Genomic DNA, 19,850 nt, shown 5'->3' on the forward strand with positions numbered 1-19,850 from the left:
TCCTCTGCATCACTCTGTCTGGGGAGCCCTTTCATCTCCCCTTTTGTTCTGTGCCACACTGCTCTGTCCAGCTCCTCCCCAGGACAGAGGAGTTCAGATCAGCTGGAGTTAAAAGGAGACCCTTGTTCCCCAGAACAGCCCCCAGCCCTGCTGAGTCAGCCCTGTGGAGCTGTGACTCCAGGAGTGGCGTTGAAGGAAGAGGTGTAACTTAGCTTTGTTTCCCAGAGGGCTCACTCAGATTTTTGGGTGGGGGAGGATGGCGATGGGCAGGAAGGGGATGGGGAGAGGTGGCAGAGGCAGTCAGTGGATGGAGCTTGTGCATCTCTGGGCTGTGCTGTCCTCTGTTTAATCTGTCACTGTGTGTGCACCTTCTGTTCCCTGTGCAGCTTGCTCATGGAAAGCAGAAGGTGTCTTCTGTAAGGAATGGGTGACTTACAGAAAGACTCTGGGTTTGTGTAGAAAGGAATTGAGCCAGGTCAGCGGCAGTGCCATGTTTTGTACAGGGATTTATGAAGTTACTTTGCACACATTGGTGATGAGGCTCTGGAGAGTTTTTCCATTTATTTGTCCTGAAGTAAAAAATTATAATGAAATCCTTTGTGGTTTATACTTCTCTTATTATGGTTTGCTACGGGACAGATGCTTTAGAGAAGTCAACAGGCTACTTGGAAATGGCATTGTTAATGGTACACTCTTGGCACTCACTAATTCTGTCTGGCTGTCTTATTTCTGAAGTGGACCCCTCAGTGGAGATGTGTGAGCCTTGAAGTCATTAATATATTTGTCTTCACAGTGCTCCAGGGTAGGACTGTGCTCGTCTTTTATTAATTGGATGTTTGTGAATGATCTACAAGGGACTTCTCTGATTCTTATGAATCCTGAACTATTGGACCAGCCTTCCTTTTAAAGAAATGCTGCAGTGCCAAGGTCACAGTTGTTCTTTGATATATTTAAAATATTTTAATATTTTTCTTTTGTTTTCCTTTTCTAGACTTTCTAATGGCTTATGGTTTATTTTTTCTTGCTTTTCTGAACATTCTCCTGAAGTGCAATAAGGACTCCAATATCCATTTAGGAGAAACATATCACTGTTGACCCTTGCCTAGAGTTTCCCATGAGGTATTCTGAAAATAACTTTAGATTTATAATTTATTCTCCCCCCTTTTTAAAAATGCACTGGGATAAAAAATGCTTATGTTACGACACCAGTGATTTTTGAAGAAACAATGCATCTCTTGCAGCTCAGCTACAACCTGTCAGTCGGCATTGGCTCACTGACTTTTTTTGGCATCTTTGTCAGGACACTGCCCTAGCTTATCTTTACACTAAAATGGCATAAAATAAAAGAGGGAGGTCATAGTTAGCTCATTCCTTTTTACTGAGAGCAGCACTCGGGCTCGGGGAGAGTTGCACGCTCGCCAGGATGTTTCATGTCGCGACGTTCTGCCAGCCTGACCAGCATGCCCACACGAGGCAGCCAGCTGGGCTCAGGATACCTGTTTCCAAGAAGAGAGATGGGCCAGAGCGTGTTTGGTTTGTTGGAATCTCAAATATGAGCAGATGATAGATCAGCGTGCCTTTTGACAGGAATTTCAAGGAAATTGTCCTTTGTTGCGTGGATATGTTGTATGTGGGCTGAGCTATTTTTCTTCCTTTGCATTGTAATGTGTCTGATGTCAATACCTATTTTTTCCACTCTGGTTCAGTGACATTCTGACTGTGTGTGGGCAGGCCAGATTATTGTGGCTGTACTTCAGCCCTGATCGAGGCTCTGTAACCTTGGGCAAATGTCTCTCTTTCCCTGTCTCATAAGTAGCTATTGTCCTTGTCTCTTGTTCCCCCTTTTCTGTGGGAATTTAGTTCTTTTGAACACTGGAAAGCCAGTTGATTCCTGATGTTTGCTTCTAAGGCTTTAGTCCAAAGCCAATTGTGTGATTGTTTTAAGTGCATCTACTTTTAAACTGACGCAGAGGGCTCCCCTCTGTGAATTCTTTCTGCAGTGCTTGGAGCACACTGCAGTCCATGTGTCTGCTGCTCCTGCGCGCCCCAGAGAGCGGTGCCCGTGTTCAGGGCCATGTGCAGCTGTGCTGCTGTTCTGTCTGTCTGCCAGGGCAAGCACAGTGCAGCCGAGTTCATTTACTCGGGCTTAACGTGTGGTGAGGAGACCTGAGGGTGCTGGCTGGTGGATTTATGGGACTGGCAGTCACATCTCTGCTCCAGATGAGGCAGAACACACCGTGTAGTGCCCTGTCTCGTGCAAGGTTAGGATCCACACCTGCAGGCCAGAGAGCGTTTTCTTAAGTGTCACAAGCTTGTTACTGGGTTAAAGAGGACGTTTTTTATGAATTCTGAGGGTTTTTTAAGGGTTAGAAAAGCCTTTTGCCTGGGCTGCCTCTGAAGATAACCATAAAGAAGAGCCTGGTGCATATGGAGAAGTAATAGAACCACCGACATGAAAATGAAAACTAACTTTGGAGTCAGAAGGCTCTGACTTTTCCAGTAAGACATCTGCCTTTTAGAAAGAGGGAGCTGGACAGAAAGTTTTGCTTTGCGTACAACATAAACATTTACTGGTTTTCTGCCACACTTAATCCTGTGTTTACCAAATAAAACTGACTTGGGGTGAAATTATGGCTAACATGATCAGATAACTGTGGCAATGCAGGTGCCCAGCTCGTGCAGTCCCCTGTGTGATCCAGAGCCTGCAGTGCCCTGCAGTGACAGCCTGCAGTGGGCACCTCCTCCCTCCAGCACTGCTCCCCAGGCGTGTCAGCAGGGACCGTCCTTGTAACCGTTTTTTGAAGTGAGGTTGGTAGGATGATGTTTGCCTGAATAATTACAGGCACTTTCAAAACCAATAGCTTCTTACCCTCAAAAGAAAAAAATTGCAACCAAATCTGTTATTTCAAAATTTTGGAAAATCATTCTCAAATACATTCCTTAAATATATTAGTAGCTAAATGCTCTCCCAAATGCTGCTGGTGGCTGTTACTTCATTTTATTGTGAAAGCATGGTTTCTTTTCAATTTGATCAACTAGATTTCAGTCAGTCTCATAGAAATCAGTTACTGGTCTTGCAAGGAAGCTTGCTGACCTGCTTTGATGAAGAGGATATGGAGGAAATTATTTCTTTTACTACTAAATTTATTGATCCCACTTTAAAAAGGAACAAACAACCTTACAGGACTTTTTTTAATGCACTTTAAAAAGTCTTTGGCTGTCTAAGTAAGGGAAATCCTGCCTGAAAAGGATGCAGAAATTGGAGCAAAGGTGAAACACAAAAAAGTGGTTTTACCATGTACGTATTTTGAAAGCATAGATAGAGAAATAGAAAGCATTGATAAGAATTTCTTCACCCAAGGAGTGAACATAATGAGAAAGAGGGATTAGGTATTTTTCCTGCTTTGGCAATATTTTGGCTAAAGAAACTGCAGTGTGGGAAATACCAGGCACAGTGGTAGCAGGTGGTAAAGGGCAGTTTAAGCTCCAGCCAGGGCTTTATGGTTCACTACAAATTGCCTTCCACTGTCTCAGGTAATCAGTGCAGGGCCCGTGTGTTTCAGAAATGGATTCCTGGAGGTGGGTTGGATGAACGACACTCTTTGAGGAGTCACAGGTGTTGAGATCAGGATCACAGACAAAACCCATCCAGCCCTGAGCTGAGTGGAACAAATCTCAGACCTGAACGGGGAAGAGGACAGGTTCGGGTTTCATGTGGCCCTCCTGGGCTAAATCAACAGTGACAATGGCTTTTAATGTGGTTCCTCTGGTCTGTGCAGTAATTTACTGCAGATTACTGCTTTAATTGTGTTATTCCAGGTGTGTTTCTAGATAATGAGCAGCAAATAATGGATGTCATCAACAAGAGCCTGTGGTTTGAAGGTGACCCAGTGCAGCAGTGAACAGTGTCAGGAGAATGTAATAGCTGCAGATAATGTTCACAGGGATGCATTTTCAGAGTGCTTGCCTAGACCTTCCTGCAACATGGTGGTAATGTTACCTTAGGATTATGATGATCTTCTAAAAATGGCACATTGCAGCAGGAGTCAGACATTCCTTGGGATTTTTCTTCTTTTTCTCTTGAAAATTTTATTTACTTACTGTTTCCAAAGAGATTGTTCTTACTTTGAGCTTTTTTATCCTTTCTCTAGATACAAAATGTTGAGAGGAAAATGCTGTGCAGCCTTCCACAGGCAGGCTATTTCCACATCAATTTTCCATATCTAGAATGCTGGGACTGTCTAATTAAGAGCAAAATAGTTTGACCAGCTGAGATATTTTTCATTATGTTGAAGAATGCAGGAGTGAGTCACATCCCTCTTTTGCGGTTTTTTTCCTCAACGTCAGAACACAGCACCTGAAATCCAAGTCGTCTCTGCTGCATTTTCTCCTTGGGGCTTTGGAAATGAGTGATCATTTACGTGGATCAGTAACTTCAGGTCTCATTTGGATGTAATAGGAGTGATGCATAAATGAGAACTTAAATTCTTCTCTAGAGAATGCTTTTCACATACATGCCAGAAGAAGTCGGCACATCTTCAGCTTTGAAATTCAAAGCATATTTCTTAATTTGTCTAATGCAACTCAGTCAGGCCTTCAGATGTTGCTTAAGTTTAAATGGCAATTGCCTCCTTTTTTCCTTTTTGTTAAACTTGCCATATTTTTTCTTGTACATTTGAAGTGAGTTATTTTTCTTGTTTATTTGTAAAAACAGTTTCAGTGGGGGGTGGGAATACAGTTCTGTTCTGGGTGAGTAATACATTATTACAGAGCACAGAACAAAGCTTACAGAAATAAAACCAAGGAAAACTTTGCTGCTGAAAAATGGTTCAGACAAATCCAGCTTGGTTTTCACGTGTTGCAGAAAGAAAGGTGAAATGATCAGGAACAGAAAAGTGCAAGATTGTCTGAGGTCTTTGGCTCTCTCACAGTGTGCCTTGTGAACTGCGTGCTCTGTCTTGAGCTGGTGTTTGCTTTCTGCCTGCTATGACTGCTGAGAGTTCTTTTGATGGTTTCTCATCTGATAGATATCTTCTGTAAATTTTGGGTTTGACCAACTTAGTCTCGTTTGTATTTGTGCCAGAATCGCACTTCTCTCTGTTCGTGTTTACAGCTGTGTGTTTAGCATTTTCTTGTTGAGACTTGTATTTTCCTGTCAGATGTTTTCGTGCCTTTGAGTTCTCCATACCCTAAATGGTCACAGTTGCCCTTCTCCACATCTGTTAAATTTTAATATATCTTCTTTGAACAGAGTTAATCTTAATCATACACAGTAAGTGCTGTCTGAATGCCTGGTAGAGTGGTAGGAAAATTTTCTAATCTCTTCCTGAAATACTTTGATAATACTTTGATATATTACATAAGATAGCTAAGACTGAGAACAGTTTTCAGTGTATCCATTTAGATGGAAGGATGCTTTGAGAAAATGGTAATTTATTGCACTTTTTCTTGGTAAGCTGGGTCCTTTCAGAAGCAGGTACTTATTTATAAATAAGAGTTAGCCAGGATGAGCAGTGTTGCTTCCTTTTCTCTCTTTTTTTTTGTTTTGTTTCGTTGAATGTTGCTGCCTGTGTTTCTGTGGCCTGCCTTTCAGACACGGTTGGTTGCAGCTGTCCTCGTGAAGGTTCTCTCTCCAGGTGCATTTCTGTCTGGGGCAGCAGGCACAGGCTCTGCTCAGATGCCTGGAACGCACTTTGAAAGAGATGGGCTCTTCAGTGTGCAGCAGCTGAGCCGTGCCATCTCACCTCATTGGCCTCAGAAATTATTAACTTTTAGTCAACAGTCTAAGTGAGTTAATATTTGACTAGTGAATGTTCAAGGCTCCTGGGTAGAAACATGTGAGGACATGATTGCTGCCCTGAGGAATGACCAGGAAGTCATGTCTCATAATTGAAAATGGTCATCAAACCCATGGAGGGTCAAGGGGATGAAGGTCCCACTGAGGCTGGTGTCCTGAAAGATGACTTCTCTTTTGCTGGGTTTTCTGAGAATCTCCCACTCTGCTTTTTTACTGACAAACATGGATAGTTGGTTCTTCTTCTAGAGTTGGATCTGTGTGTTTTAGAGCAGTGTACTCAGCACCACTAAGAGTTCATCTGTCCTGAAAAGAGGATTTATTTTTCAATTCCCTGTATCTTTGGGAAGCCATGAGGGTGAAGAAGATGAGATTTGCCTGTACCTACTGTTCAAGTGCTTTATCAAAAAAGACATTTAAAACCCTCCAGTGTCTTGAGTCACTGGCCAAGCTGCTGTGCCTCCTTCCTGCCTTGCTCGTGGGGACTGTGATGGTGTGGGCAGTGTTTGATCCAGTAACCCACCTCTGGACACAGGCAGATACGTGACAGATACATGGCAGATACATTCTAGTGCATTATATCCCTTACAGCAAAAAAGTATTTACATCTAGGTTTTACAGACTGAACAGATGGTCTCTCCTCTTCCTTTTCTGTGTTTTGGTGGAAGTGTGCGCATTGGATGGGATTTTGTGGCTGTGACACTTGGAAAACTAGCAGCTGTGAAGTGCTCTAGCCTTAAATGAGATGCATCATGAGGTTTCCCACAGATCCTTACTTGTCTATTTTTCACTAAGATCGGGGACTAGAGTTTTGGTGCTTCTGCAAAGCTTTATTTGCCTTGAACCGTGTCCTATTTGGCTGTGGGTCTCTAGGTTGACAGACTTCTGACTGCACTGGGGCTGCAGGTTTGATCTTGCACGTGCAACTACACATCTTTTTCTCATGGTAATTTCTGTTAATGTGCTCTTTGATAGAGCAACATTATTGCTGCTCTCTGTGAGCCATGTGTGTTATCAAGCACATCTTTACGATTCTCTGGACAAGGCTTTGGTGACCATATGGTGTCAGTTTAATTAACTTTTAAATATGTAAATACAGTGGTCTGGAAATGCATAATGAAGGATCTTTTGTGATCGTTTCCATACCAGTTTAGCAGTGCATGAAAACTGCAGTTAAGCAGCAGCTTCATCCCAGAGCATGAGTTGAGGGTAGCTTTTTAGCATTTGGGAGGCAATTGTCCACATGATACATGTCAAGCATTTTTACTGTTGAACTGAACGTAGAAACAATACCTTGAATCGTGAGACTGTTCTGGCCTCTTGGCTCTGACCCCAAATTTTTCATGAAATATTAAACTACATGAAGATGGCTTATCTTGTTAAAGCACTGCTGCTGTTTCCAGTCACGTACCCGAATGTGTAGACTTGAGGATTTCCAACACCTTTTGTCGTCACTGAATCCATTTACAAGATCTGAAATAAGTAACATTATACATGGAGTTATTCCAGTAGTATCCGTTCAATTCATATCCCCATATTTTTGTAAGATTTTATAGCAGGGAAAATTGTAAGAGGGCTTCTTAAAATGGGAAGGTTTATGCAAAATTATATGTAACAGGTCTCATCTTTAAAGGAACCAAAGAATTTAGTGCAACATTCATTTGCTTTGTGAAGCTGAATTTGGTACTTGGTAGGCCACATTGTGTTTCAGTATGAGTATTTGTTCTGGCTTTCTCTTCTCTTTACAGAGGTAATTCTGCGTTGCTCGTTTGGGTGGGATGAAAACCCACCAAGCGGCCGCGCCAGCTCTGAGTGATTTTTCGTCAACCCATTGAGACATGGCACATAATTTTTCCCCATGATAGGTTCCTTGGATTTCTGTGTGTTCCTGGCAAAGGCCGTTCAGTGTGTCCCCCAGGGTGCTCGATCCCCAGGTGCTGAACATTTCAACGCTCACCCAGTTGCTGTTGGTAGAGCGGAAGGTCTGTCCTTGCTGAACTCAGCTCTCCCTGCACATCACCAGCTCTGCCCCTGTGTGGAGAGATGGCTTTCAGGCTGCTGTGTATCCAACCGGGCCAGAGCCTCATTAACAAGAGGAACGTGCAGCCACAGACCAAAGAGGTTCAGAGAGTGTAACTAATTGGTGTGTGGGGATTGTAGGTCATATCTCCATGAGACACCACAGCGGTGACAGAGAGGGATTTCATTCCAAACAATCGGCATGTTTCATCCACGAGCTGCCACAGTGCCCCACTAACCTCTGCGTGGTGATGACCCCTGCGTGGGTATCCATGGAGGATGCTGCCCTTTGGGATCCCGCAGGAGCCAGCGCTGTCAGCTGACAGATGAGGGTGCTGGGGCTTCTCGCTGCTGCAGGAAAGTAGGTCATGGCCAAAAGTAGCCTTGGCTGCCTTTGTGGAAGTGTGCCTGGGAGAGAGGAGTCAGCTGAGAGAAGAGCTCACATGGGTTTGCATTTGGTTTTTTTTAGCCCTTCCTTGCTGTGGAGCAGCTGGCACTACGTGCTGTGAAATGCGTCTGCTTTCCAGTATTTCTGCATAAAATATTTTTAAAAATGAATATGCAGCTCTTATTTCTGCTTAGGGGAAGTGGCAGATGCTTGTGGCCTTTTGTTTTCATTAAGAATTTAGAATTTTAATTTGATCAAGTGTTTTTAATAAACACTTTATTTTCCCTTGCTTTCTTCACTGGAGGATGGCTGGAACTGGGTGGTAGGTGTGTGTCAGGGAAACTCAGGTTGGAAATAGTTTTGAACTTGAGCAGTGTATGCAATATTTTTGCTCTCTTATGCATTATTAAGAAATACATGACAACAAGTACTGTAACTCATTTTAGGATTCATTCATTCCTGCTGTCTCTTCCCGTGAGGACCAGTGCCCGTTTTTGGCATAGCGGTCATTTCCATGGCAACAAACTGTGTGATGGTGCTTGGAAAGCTCTGACTTCTGATGGAGAATACATAAAAGGAAATTCACCCCCACACAAGATAATCCTGTTTTTGTGTGAAATTAAGAACTTGAGAGGAAAAAAATAATATTACACGTGTTGCCTGTGTCATGTTCTTTCATACTTTCCTGTGTAGTGTGTAGGTCTTCCACAACTCGACCCCCTGGAAGTCCTGGGGTGTGGACTCCCTTAGCTGCAGCTGCTCTGTGTGCAGTTGCCAGATCCTGCAGCTTGGTCTTGGGCACTGAGCAGTCCTTTGTAGCAGATCATCACCTGGTTTTGCTGTTCTGGGGCTCCAAAGGCTTCCTTTGACCAAACACTAAATCCCCCTCTTGCCTTGCCACAGAGGCCGCAGCACAGAGCTGCATCTTTTTTCCCTTCCCATCTTATTCCTAGCAGCCCTCACTGCTCTTCCTGCTAATAAATCAGAGAGATGGTTCCCCTTCTGGCAGCACACGAGCCTGCCAGTTGGTTGAGAGCAGTTTGAGAAGTGCCTTCCTATAAACAAACGGGTCCAGCTGTCACAACGTGCCCTCTCTGAACTAAGAACATGAGTTTTGATCAGGCACAAGAAGCCCACTGACTTAGTTTCACGTGATTTTGTTATCGCTCTTTGCCGCAATGATTGGAGCAGCAGTGTCGGCCCCCGGCTGGCAGATCTGCACTCGGGGTTGTTTATTAAGAGCTGTCTGCGTTATAAAAACCTCCCTAATCTCTTCAGGTGCATGTTTTGAGAAGAGAACCGATTGTTTCTTTTAAATGGCCTGTGCTGTGTGTGCTTGTAATGATCAGTTTGGCATTGAAACTCTCTCTGACAGTTCCTGACCGATACAGTCCAAGGGTTTGTTGTTATTTTTATAGACCTTGGACCCTGACTCAGCCTTGAGCTTGCTGGGCTGGACTTTCATCTCCAACTGGGTGCCCCAGTCGAGCACTGCCTGACCATCCCAGGGCTGTGGGATGCCCTGTCATGCCAGTGATGTGCCCACATCACATAGTGACCCTGTGGAATGGCTGGCATACGTGGGCCTACCCTGTCACGTTACTGAAGGCTCACTGTTATTTTGGGTGTGTTTGCAGCTTTCGTATCTTAGGAAGGCTGCAGGGAGGGAGCAACCTGATCATCCAGAAATGTTTGTCAGCCCGATAGTTCTTCCCTGGCCGTGTCAGAAAACCTTTCCAGAGAGAGGGCAGCAGAAAATGCCATAGAGATCCTTCTGATGAAGGTGGGAGAGCAGGAACTAGCTTAGTTTGCAGTGTCCACTCTAAAGTTGGAGATTATTCCAACCCCAGCTGCCATCTCAGTTCCCTCTTCCATGGAATTGTTACCTGGGGATTAAGTGGCTGAAAATCTCTCCTGGGACTCCCTTCATGACCTCAAATGCTTCTCCAGGGAACTTGTGTCTCCATCTCTCTTCATTATTGCTGGTTATCATGTAGGCTCTGCTGCACATTTCCTGACTAAAAGGAAAATTACTGTTATTTCAGAAAAGTCATCAAACTTGATTGCCAAAATGGTTTGGCTTTATGACTTTCATCAGAGGTCCCAGCTGAATTACCCCTTCTGATCAGCAGCAATGATCTTTGCCTCTTAGCTTTCCATGCAAAGTCCCCTTCCAGTTTGTGCTAAGACAGTTGTGCAACTTTTGAGCTCATTCCCTGCGGTTGGCACTGTACTGTCTTAAATCCAACCCTGTAAACAAATGTATCCCAGTTCTCAGGCTCTATGAGTCTTGTTTTTGTGGGCTGTCTGTGACTTAAATTCCCAGGGTTCTGATGATTCAGACAACTTGCAATATATTATTAATAAATTATGTACTATTAGAATCCTAACAGTGATGTTACAGTTTCCTTTTATTTCCGTGGTTACATTCTATTGTGATTAATCTTTTTAATGCTTCATTTTCTTTAGAAACTAGATGCCAAATCACTTATAAAGCTGAATTTTGCTAAAAACAGTGAAGGTAAGTGCAGTCATTTTCTCTGATGGTGTTTTGTTGTTTTTTGGGTTTTTTTCCTTAATGAGTGCTTTAATAAATTCTGGTTTATCTTACTCATGGTAAAGTTACATAGTTTTTGTTCTCTATCATGGTTTTATTTTTTGAGTAGAATAACTTCTTGTGAGTGATATGTTTACCTTTAAAGTTCAATTTCTGTTTTTCTTTGCACTGGGGACCTGTAAATTATTCAGCAATTTCACTTTACTATAGCTGCTACTGCAGCAAGCTACTGTTTACTTTAAGGAAAGAATCAGAAAAGGCCAAATTTCTGTAATGTTGTCTTATTTCTAACTTGCCTATGGCAATATTTGCTGTTCACTTGGTTTTGAACAGGTTTTTGTTTATAAAAGGGATTAGACTTAAATGAACACATGGGATTGTAGAAGCACACAAGACATCGAGTTTTATTTCTGCAAGATAAAAAGTCTGCCATCTAAGAGAGGATGCTAGGAACAAAAGAGAAGAGTGGAGATGAATTCATCTGCTGTAGAGCAGATAATGATTTCTTTGAAATGAGAATGGCAAAGATTAGGTGGGGCTACAATTCTGGAGTGTCTGTCTCCTTATCTTAGCAAAATCCATGGACTACAAGCTTTTTCTGTAGCTGATGGATTTCTTCTGCACCTTGTGTTCCATCTGTCTCAAGAGCAAGGTGTTAAAAATTGATCAATAGTTTCTGTGGCCGAGGTTTTCGAAAAATACTGTGATATTGTGCTTTCCTTAAAGAAGTCCAGTTAATAATACTGGAGTGGAATGACAACAGCCACTCAGCCTTAGAAGCCTTTTCCTTAAAAAGGTGCATTCTGTGTCATTAACCGATCAAGGGAAAATGCAACAAAAGAAGAAAATTAAAATGTTGCATTTCTGGCCATCGGCAAACTTTTCTTTAAATCTTAGCATGTAGGATGGTTGCTACATGTGAGGATCTTCTCTGTTCACACCTGTGTGATGTAAAACGTCTTTGGGTGTTGCAGTTTCTTCCATTGAATGATTCCTCCTGAGCTGAGCACCTTCTATGCAGATCCACACGTGTGTGCCCTCAGCAGTTTTGGTTTTGCTAGAGCTGAGAACGTGGGACTTTGCTCTTTTTTATGCAGCTGGAGCGAGGCCTCACCTTTTACCAGCATCTTGCTGTGTCCACCAGTTGGGCCATACCCTGAGGCCACTTCCAAAAATCCCTTTCTAAGCTTCCTCTTGAATGTCAGTCCCTGGTGCCAATGGCTTTCCTTCAGCTCTGGTGGCACGAGCAGAAACAGGCTCAGCTGTACCTTGTGCTGGGGTTGGAGCTGCCTCTGGCTGCTCTGTGGGTGTTTGCCTGGTAAATCTCTGTAGGTGTTTGCCTCTCCTGTCTGCAGGTGCTCTGACAGCCTGTTCTGGCCTCCCTGCTGCTTTTGATTTTCAAGTGGTAATTAGGAAAAAAAGAGCCGAATAGGCCCAACTTATTTCAGAAATCTCACCCAAACCCCCAGGTCTAGCAAACTGATCAAGTATTAATAACCTTTTTCTAATTGCTTTCTGCTGAGATCATCCAGACATTTTTCTTTTTCCTCCTACGTTGCCTCCCATCAGTTTGCTTGCTGTTGACATGCTTAATATTTATGCTGACCCTCCTGGGAAAATGCACAGCTTGATTAGAGAAGAAGCTGGGTTCTTATTGACTAACGTGTTCAGATTTAATGGCATTCTGCCTGCCACATTTGAATACAAATGCTCCACTCCTCCTAAAAGCACATCAGCTGCTGTGAACTTTTCTGTAGGATAGAAGCTGAACTTTCATTCCTGGGAGCAAGAGTGTTACAGAGCACTGGGCATGTTACAGGGTGCAGGCTCGTGTTATCAATAGGTCTTTGATTACAACAATAGCAGTTATATTGTGATACTTCTTAGATGTCAGCCAAGTTGGACAGAGGTCTGTGTTGGGAGATTGAAGGCAACAGATTTCAAAACTGCATTTTCCTTGCTTGTTTTATAGTTCTCTGAAGTGTTACTTTTTCTAGCACTTTATCTGTCACTGGAGAATCCAAATGTTGTTAAAACGCCATTAAATACACACTGAAGTTACACTTCATATTAAAAATTAATGTAAATATTCTCCACAGAGATAAGAGAAATTAGCTATTCCAAAACAGTTGCAAGTCTTCATGTGAAATTTAAACTTTTTTCCCTTTTCTCAGGCAAGTACCACTGTCCAGTGCTATTCACCGTATTCACCAATAACTCCCATATTGTGGCCATCAAGACTACTGGAAATGTATTTGCCTATGAGGTAGGGTCTCTGCTGCATTTCATTATTAATGTGTTATACTTGATGCATTTCATTCAAGATCACAGAATGTTTTAGAAAGACAAATAGATTTTATTCTTATTTTACAGCCAGGGAAATTAAAGTATAAAAAGGTAAACCAACTTCAGAAATTGTTACCCAACTTCTGCTGTCAAAATAGAAACAACCTTAGAATATGAATTAAATTATATTTTTAAAACCTTTTCTTGAAGTTAATCTGGATGCACTGAATCTTGTAGATCAAAATGAGTAACTTTTTTTATGCTCCTTGGTTGAATTAAGAGACAAATCTTCTGTTGTCTTCTTTCTGCTGTCATCAACAAAATACAAATTGACTAATTTTTACTCATATTTTAGGGGGAGCTGGGGAATAGCAGAGAGAATGCCTTAGTGGACACTTGAACTGCATTTGCATTTGAGTTTTGTGAACGTTTATGTGAATCCGGATGGAATTTTATCTTTGCATAATCCTTACTGTAAAAGCAATGTTTATTTATTCTTCAATAGCAAATAAATCCTTCAGTTAATGAATCCATATCCAGAGGTGTAAAAAGCCTGAACACTGAAACATCTGCTTTTTGAATTCTGTTGATGAGAAATTCTTGTGGGACTTTCAGACTCTGAGAGAGGAACAAGTGAAACCATTACAGTCAAGGGAAAGGCTTTTGGAAAACGTGCTCAGGTGCAATTGAAGTGTCTTCATTCCAGCTGTGAGAGCAGTCAAGGTTAGGTTAAACTAGAAAGTCTTCTCTGTTCCTTCTAGAAGCACAGGGCTGTGGTTGCTGGGGTTAAAAAGGCAAGGGTGAGGTTAAGGGTGGTCTCCGTTAAACCCTGTCGATACTGCGGAACTGCTGCTCTGTTTGCTCAATTTACAATACTGGCCTGCCTTGAGAAGCTGTGCCAAGAGGCTCTGTTTCCCACGTGGTACCACGTGAAGCAATAGCATTTCTTGGGTTGCTATAATCATGGAATTAATTTAGGGACCTTTAGAGGTGCTAAAAAATATCATCAGTGTCATCTGAGGAGGACACAGGACATTTGGGTGAATAAGAGAGATTCGGGGGATTCTCTTTTGCAGATAAGAGCTTACAAAACTGAAAGCAAAGTCTTTCTTATTTTGGCAGTACTTTTATGATTAATTTGATTTAAATAATAGGCATAACTGTGGAACAGAGACTGCAAGATTCTTTTTTTAAAAAAATCATCAAGCCACACAAAACTGTCGAGTTTTGTAGGGATGACAGACAAAAGCCTCTCGTTTGTTAAAGCACATAGTGAAAATATTGCATCTGCTGGTTGAGAATGAGGTGAAATTGATTTCTTTGTGATTTGAACTGTAAGATTTTATTGATATCACGTATTTACTTGTAATATTTACCCACAAGAATCCGATTTTTAATATCAGTGTCTTTCACCTGGCTGTTAGGCGGTCGAGCAGCTGAACATAAAACCAAAGAGCTACAAGGACCTCTTGACAGATGAGCCCTTCACTCGGCAGGACATTGTGACACTGCAGGTAAACTTCTCTCTCTTACATGTTGTACCATACAGCTAAATATAACCCCATATCTTTTGCAGAGGGTGAAAGGTTGCTATTCCACTGTTCTAGCAGAAAACTGGAATGATTGAACAGAGAAACTTTGCTGTATTTTCTTTGTTATCCAGGTGAGCTACAACAATGCCATACAACAGTCTGGAAGAGTAGTGAGGTGTCCTGCATGGTCTGTGGCATCAAAAGAAACGTGGTTTAGAATGTGAAGGATTTAAACTTTTAGGAAGTTGACATGTTACATTAAGACTGAAGGTGATTGTCCATCTCACTCTTTTGAAGATGACTAAAAGAGTCAAAGCTTCAGAAAAGCATTTTCTCTAGGGTGTTTCTCTAAAGGAGAGTAAAATAAGCAGCCAATCAGAGTATTTTCTCTAAATGCTTGTTCAGAATGTTTTTCTTCTTAATAAATACCAATGTTGGTCTTTTACTGATTTTAGGAGAATTAAAACCTAAATTAAAACAACATCATAAACTTCAGACTGTAAAAGGTAGTTATTTACGGATGAGGTTTAGTATCAAAAGATCTAAAACTTTAGTTTAAAAGCAGGCACTTTTAAGCTTGCATGATTTGAAAATAGGGGAAAAAGGATTCCAGGATCATTATTATAGAAATTGTGAGTTGGTATGCATCTCATGAACAGTTAATTGCCATTAACCAAGACTAATACAGTCTAATTCAAATAGAAAAATATTTTTCATTTATGTCTAAATTTAAATTAAGTGTAGCCCTTCTTCTCTACTCCCCAGTGCTTCACAGCATGTTTTTAAATATTTTTACTCTGTTCCTTTGGGCTTGTTGCTATTCAGGCTAATGCAACAAAGTAAAATGTTTTTAATCCAATGGAAGCAAAAAATGTAGCTTTTTTTTTCAGATTGAAAGCTCCCAACAGAATTTAATTTCAGTGGAACCGCATGGTTGGTAATGGATTTGGAAAAATAAAAAAGGACAACATGGGTGGCTAAAAATGTGTCTGGGCAGCAGTATGGAAAATGAAGTTATTTTGAACAAATAATTGAAATGTACAGCCACTAAAAAAATATTTTTGTGTGTTTTATAGGGTTGGAATTAAATGTATGTATAATGTGTGTTCCTGTTACTTGCCTAGCTTTGATTTTTCACAGATACTCTAGTCCCCTAAATCTCAAAGGGCAACAGCCAGCACTTCAGTTATTCCCTATGTGGGTTTTTATCACTACTTTTCATCTTCATTCTGTTCTCAGCATGCTGGGTTTCTGTCTTGCTTAGAGGAGTAGCTCTGTGGACTCAGCCGAGGTGTATTCTGTAGCTGTGCAGTCCCCGGGTGTTTGATGCGAGGAGGGCACGGCCACGCATTGCCTGCACCTCCCACAGGCACTCAGGGTGACACCAGTGATGTGTGAGTAGGACTGTTCCTCTGAGGTAAACAGTTCATTAGGGATTGTTGTTAACTTCTGCAGTGCACAATCTTGTGGTAGACTCTTCCTAAATAAGCTTAGAAATAGCAAATGCCCCATCTTGGAATGGGACTGGAAGAGATTTGACCATCTATATGACCAGATAAAGTTTGACCATTCACCAAATTAGTTTTTAATTATTTTTTTCAAGAAAGGGTTTTCAACAAACAGACTAAAATGGCTTCAAGGTGTTGTAGGAGAATTAAGAGCCATTTCCTGCACTGCACATCACCCACTGCAAACTTGCATATATAACTTGACTTCTATTCAAATGCTGCCCTAGTCTGACTTGCTCTGTTGAGGCCAGGATTCAATCTGAAGTGTCATGACTAGCCTGGGCATTAAAACTGCTTAAGTGTATGTGATACAGAAATGTGTTGTTATTTTCTGCTGGTATTTTCTTCATGTCAATTACTGAAAGACAGCCTGATGTCTCCTGTACGGGCTCTCTTGTTGACAACACTGCAGGCAGCGTGGTGGCTTCACACTGCCAAGCTCTGCCACCTGTGGCTCTGTTTCTTAGCCAGAGTTCATGACTGCAATCTGCTGTGTTTCTGTGTTTCACGACAGCTCTGTCTCAAATCCTGCTTCTCTTAAAAACCTTTCAGTTCTGTGTTGAAATTCATCACTTTGTTGTTTTCTCCTTCCCCCACGTAAATTGAGCACTGTGGTATCCGAGAGAGCTGCAGTTGGGAGTGAGTTGGTATCACTGACCCTGCTGTTTGGCAAAAAAGTAGATCTAAAGGAAGTTGCTAGAAAAGCTTTCCTTGCTTTGCAAATATCAGCTGAACAGGGCTGTCTGTAATAGTGTGTTTAGCAGTAGAAAACAGCATTTCCAGAGGCTGACTCTGAATGTCCTAGGAAACAGATGAGGTACATACCTGTGTGTGGTAGTGAAATACAACATGATAAATAGAAAATATAAATAATGTATGTTTACAGATTATTTGTGTTATCACATTTTTCCTTATTGATACCTAAAGGGAATTCCTCCAGCTGCTAGCAATGTTCTTTTACCAGAATAGCAACTGACCTCAAACTTGGCTTCTCTCTCCTATAATATAAAAAAAAAAAAAAAAAATTCTCTTTTCAGAGGAGACAGAATGGCATAATATTATTTTTCTGTTCTAAGTGCTAAACATTATTCAAACACTAATCATAATCCTTCCCTGTTATCTTTTCTGCTGAGCACCATCTCAGCTGGTAGCTTTGAATTTAGTAATAGTTATTTGTGTCCTATTGCTATAAAGTTTACTTGTTAAAAAGGACAATTTTTTTTAATTTGAAACTAAAAAAAGCAAAATCACAACTTTAGTTGTTAATAATACTGTCTTACATCTACGATGTTCTTGTCTTTGCAAAGGAATCCTCAGTGCTTCCTACACATCCATATACAGAAATTGCTCTCCCCCCTGTTGAAATGCAAATGTCCTGGGGTAGAGTGTGGCAGTTTTTCATCAGCATATGGTGATATTATCCAGCCATGCAGGGCAGGAGGTAACGAGTAATACCATACCCCGGTGTGCAAGATAGATTACCAAAACTAGAGTGTAGTTATTCAGGCACAAGATGCCATGGATTCTAGTTCAATATCTTGCTGATAATGACAGAAATACATGTGACGTTGTTCCATATGATACCCCTTCTGGACACCAGCACTCCTAGCATGACTGAATATTTTAGACTGTAGCTCTTTACCTGAAAGATGAAATTTCCATTCCTTAGCTTTGTGATCTTGCCACAAACTCCAGTCAAGCTTTCCAGCTTCTGCAGTGTGGGTCTTACATTGTCCAAGTTTCTCTTTCCTTACAGTTTATTACTATTTTCATATAATTTTTCTCCCAACTCTACCAGTTCATATCTCTTTTAAGTGGAATGTTGCTGTTGTATGTTGTCTGTGTTTCTTGTAAATTTAAACCCAGTTATATTCTTTGCCGTGGAAGATGATCAGCTCAGCCTAACTCAGCACCCCTTGCAGATGTCATGAATGTGCTGCCAGCTGACAGCTCAAGTACTGTAAGATTTCCTAGTTACAGTTAAGGGGTAAGGAACAATGTCCAGCACTTGGAGACCTGGAGGACAGGGGATCTGTGATGGGAAAGCTGAAATGCTTAACTCTTGTTTGCAGTGTTCTTACCTTCCTCTTCTGCTTCCCATTCTGGTACATTGCTGTTCAGGTATCACTTTGCAATTGTTTCCAAGGGAGGATTCAGCATTGAAACAGTTTTGACATAATAAGATTGCATTAGACCTTGGTTCAGAACTGGGTGATTCTTTCAGCTAGTATTCAGTCTAAATGTTTAACCTAATGTGAACTTATCGTCTTAGTACATTTTTTAGGGGGTGTAGTTGAGTGCTAGATCTCAATGTCTGCTGTCCAGCATTTAGTCTTTACGACAAAATCTGGTCAACAGTCTGGTAATAAATTATTATTAATTAGTGTGACTGAATTCCGTGTGTGTTTCAATCCCGTATTTTACAAATTATTCTTTGTGTAATGACGTGGAACTTCATAGCAAGCACATAAATAAGTATAATCTGGATTCCCTCATGTAAAAGTGGGCAGGCTGAAGTGAGTGTCTGCCCCAGCTCAGGATGGAGAGAGGAACAGGGTCAGGTAGTGCTTTGCTGGACACAGTGGTGGACTCTGACAGTGCTATGGACTTCTTCCCATCCCAGCAAGTGTGAGAGGTCCTGAGGAGAGCCAGGTAAGAATGCTGCAATGCCCTGCTTTCACATCCCATTTGGTAGGAAGTGTTCAGAACAACGAAGAGCAATTTCCCCTTTAGTGCCCTGTCAGTTGTCATCCTCCTCTGTGTCTCTGTTCACAAACAAGAGACCAACTCAAATTTGTGAGGGTACAGCAGAAATGACTCCTGCTCTGGAAGCTCTTGGACACTATTGCTGAGCTGTGTGCTGGCTGGGGATTTAAGGAGAAGTGCTGTGCTGCAGGTAAAGCAGAGCAGACATGGTGTGTGCAGTCAAGCCCTGTTGTGGCAGTGGTAGCAGGCACAAAGCTCTGCTGGCAGTCTGCAGAGAGCAGTCTCTAGTAGATCCATGCTAAAAAATGCATCTTCTTTGCACTGCAGAAGTGGAGGGGCAAAAAGAAGAAAAGGAGTCTGGATAAATGCTAACAGGTTTGCTGCCGTTAAAGTTAAAAATAAAAGGCTCGTACTGTTGTGTGCTTCCATCTGTCAGTTTTATTGTTTCTGTATAACCTAATCAACTGTGGACAAGACACGGTTCCCGACAAGCTGTTAAACACTGCTGACATTTGTGGCAGGAAGCATAGCTAATGAGCAGAGCTGAAGGTGGGTGAGCTGCACACTGTTAATTGATATTTCACTCCCCAGCTATTCCTCTTTGCTCTTTGTGCGACAGAAGGTCAGAGCAGATTTCCTCACAATTGTGGGTGAGGGCTCTGCGAGGGCCAGCCCTGCACCAATGGATGTGCAGAGGAGCTGCTAAGGAAGTGGGACGTGGTCGGCATGTGAAGGTAACAGTCCTGACAATAATTAGGGACCCAGCATGGCAAACCAAATGGTAAGAGAGGAATGAGGCCTCTGAGAAATCACGCGGTCTAAAACTGCTGCGTTTAACCTGCTTTTTGGCAAGTTGTGTGTGTATGGTGCTTAAGATTAACAGAGTTAAAGCCGTTTCCCTAAGCAGGGAAAACCAGGAAATGACAGGAAAAAAACAGGTGGAATAAAACTTGAGATGAATAGTTTTCAGAGTGTAGCTTTCAGGAAAACATTCAGTATGAGACTTTTAATAGTCATGATAGTTAGCAACCCTTTGAAGTCTGTATCTGTGCTAGTGATT

The 19,850-nt window shown here is 41.8% G+C and overlaps 1 protein-coding gene across 1 annotated transcript in view; it reads left to right on the plus strand.

Moving 5' to 3' along the window:
• Positions 1-19,850, plus strand: part of PPIL2 (peptidylprolyl isomerase like 2) — a 68,423-nt gene that overhangs the window by 3,602 nt on the left and 44,971 nt on the right. The window contains exons 6-8 of the mRNA XM_050318414.1: positions 10,671-10,722; positions 12,933-13,024; positions 14,469-14,558. Of these exons, the coding sequence (XP_050174371.1) occupies positions 10,671-10,722; positions 12,933-13,024; positions 14,469-14,558 (234 nt within the window). The remainder of the gene's footprint in view (positions 1-10,670; positions 10,723-12,932; positions 13,025-14,468; positions 14,559-19,850) is intronic.

Source organism: Myiozetetes cayanensis, unplaced genomic scaffold (assembly GCF_022539395.1).
Source record: "Myiozetetes cayanensis isolate MyiCay16 unplaced genomic scaffold, myiCay2020 scf21, whole genome shotgun sequence".
Classification (NCBI taxonomy): Eukaryota; Metazoa; Chordata; class Aves; order Passeriformes; family Tyrannidae; genus Myiozetetes; species Myiozetetes cayanensis.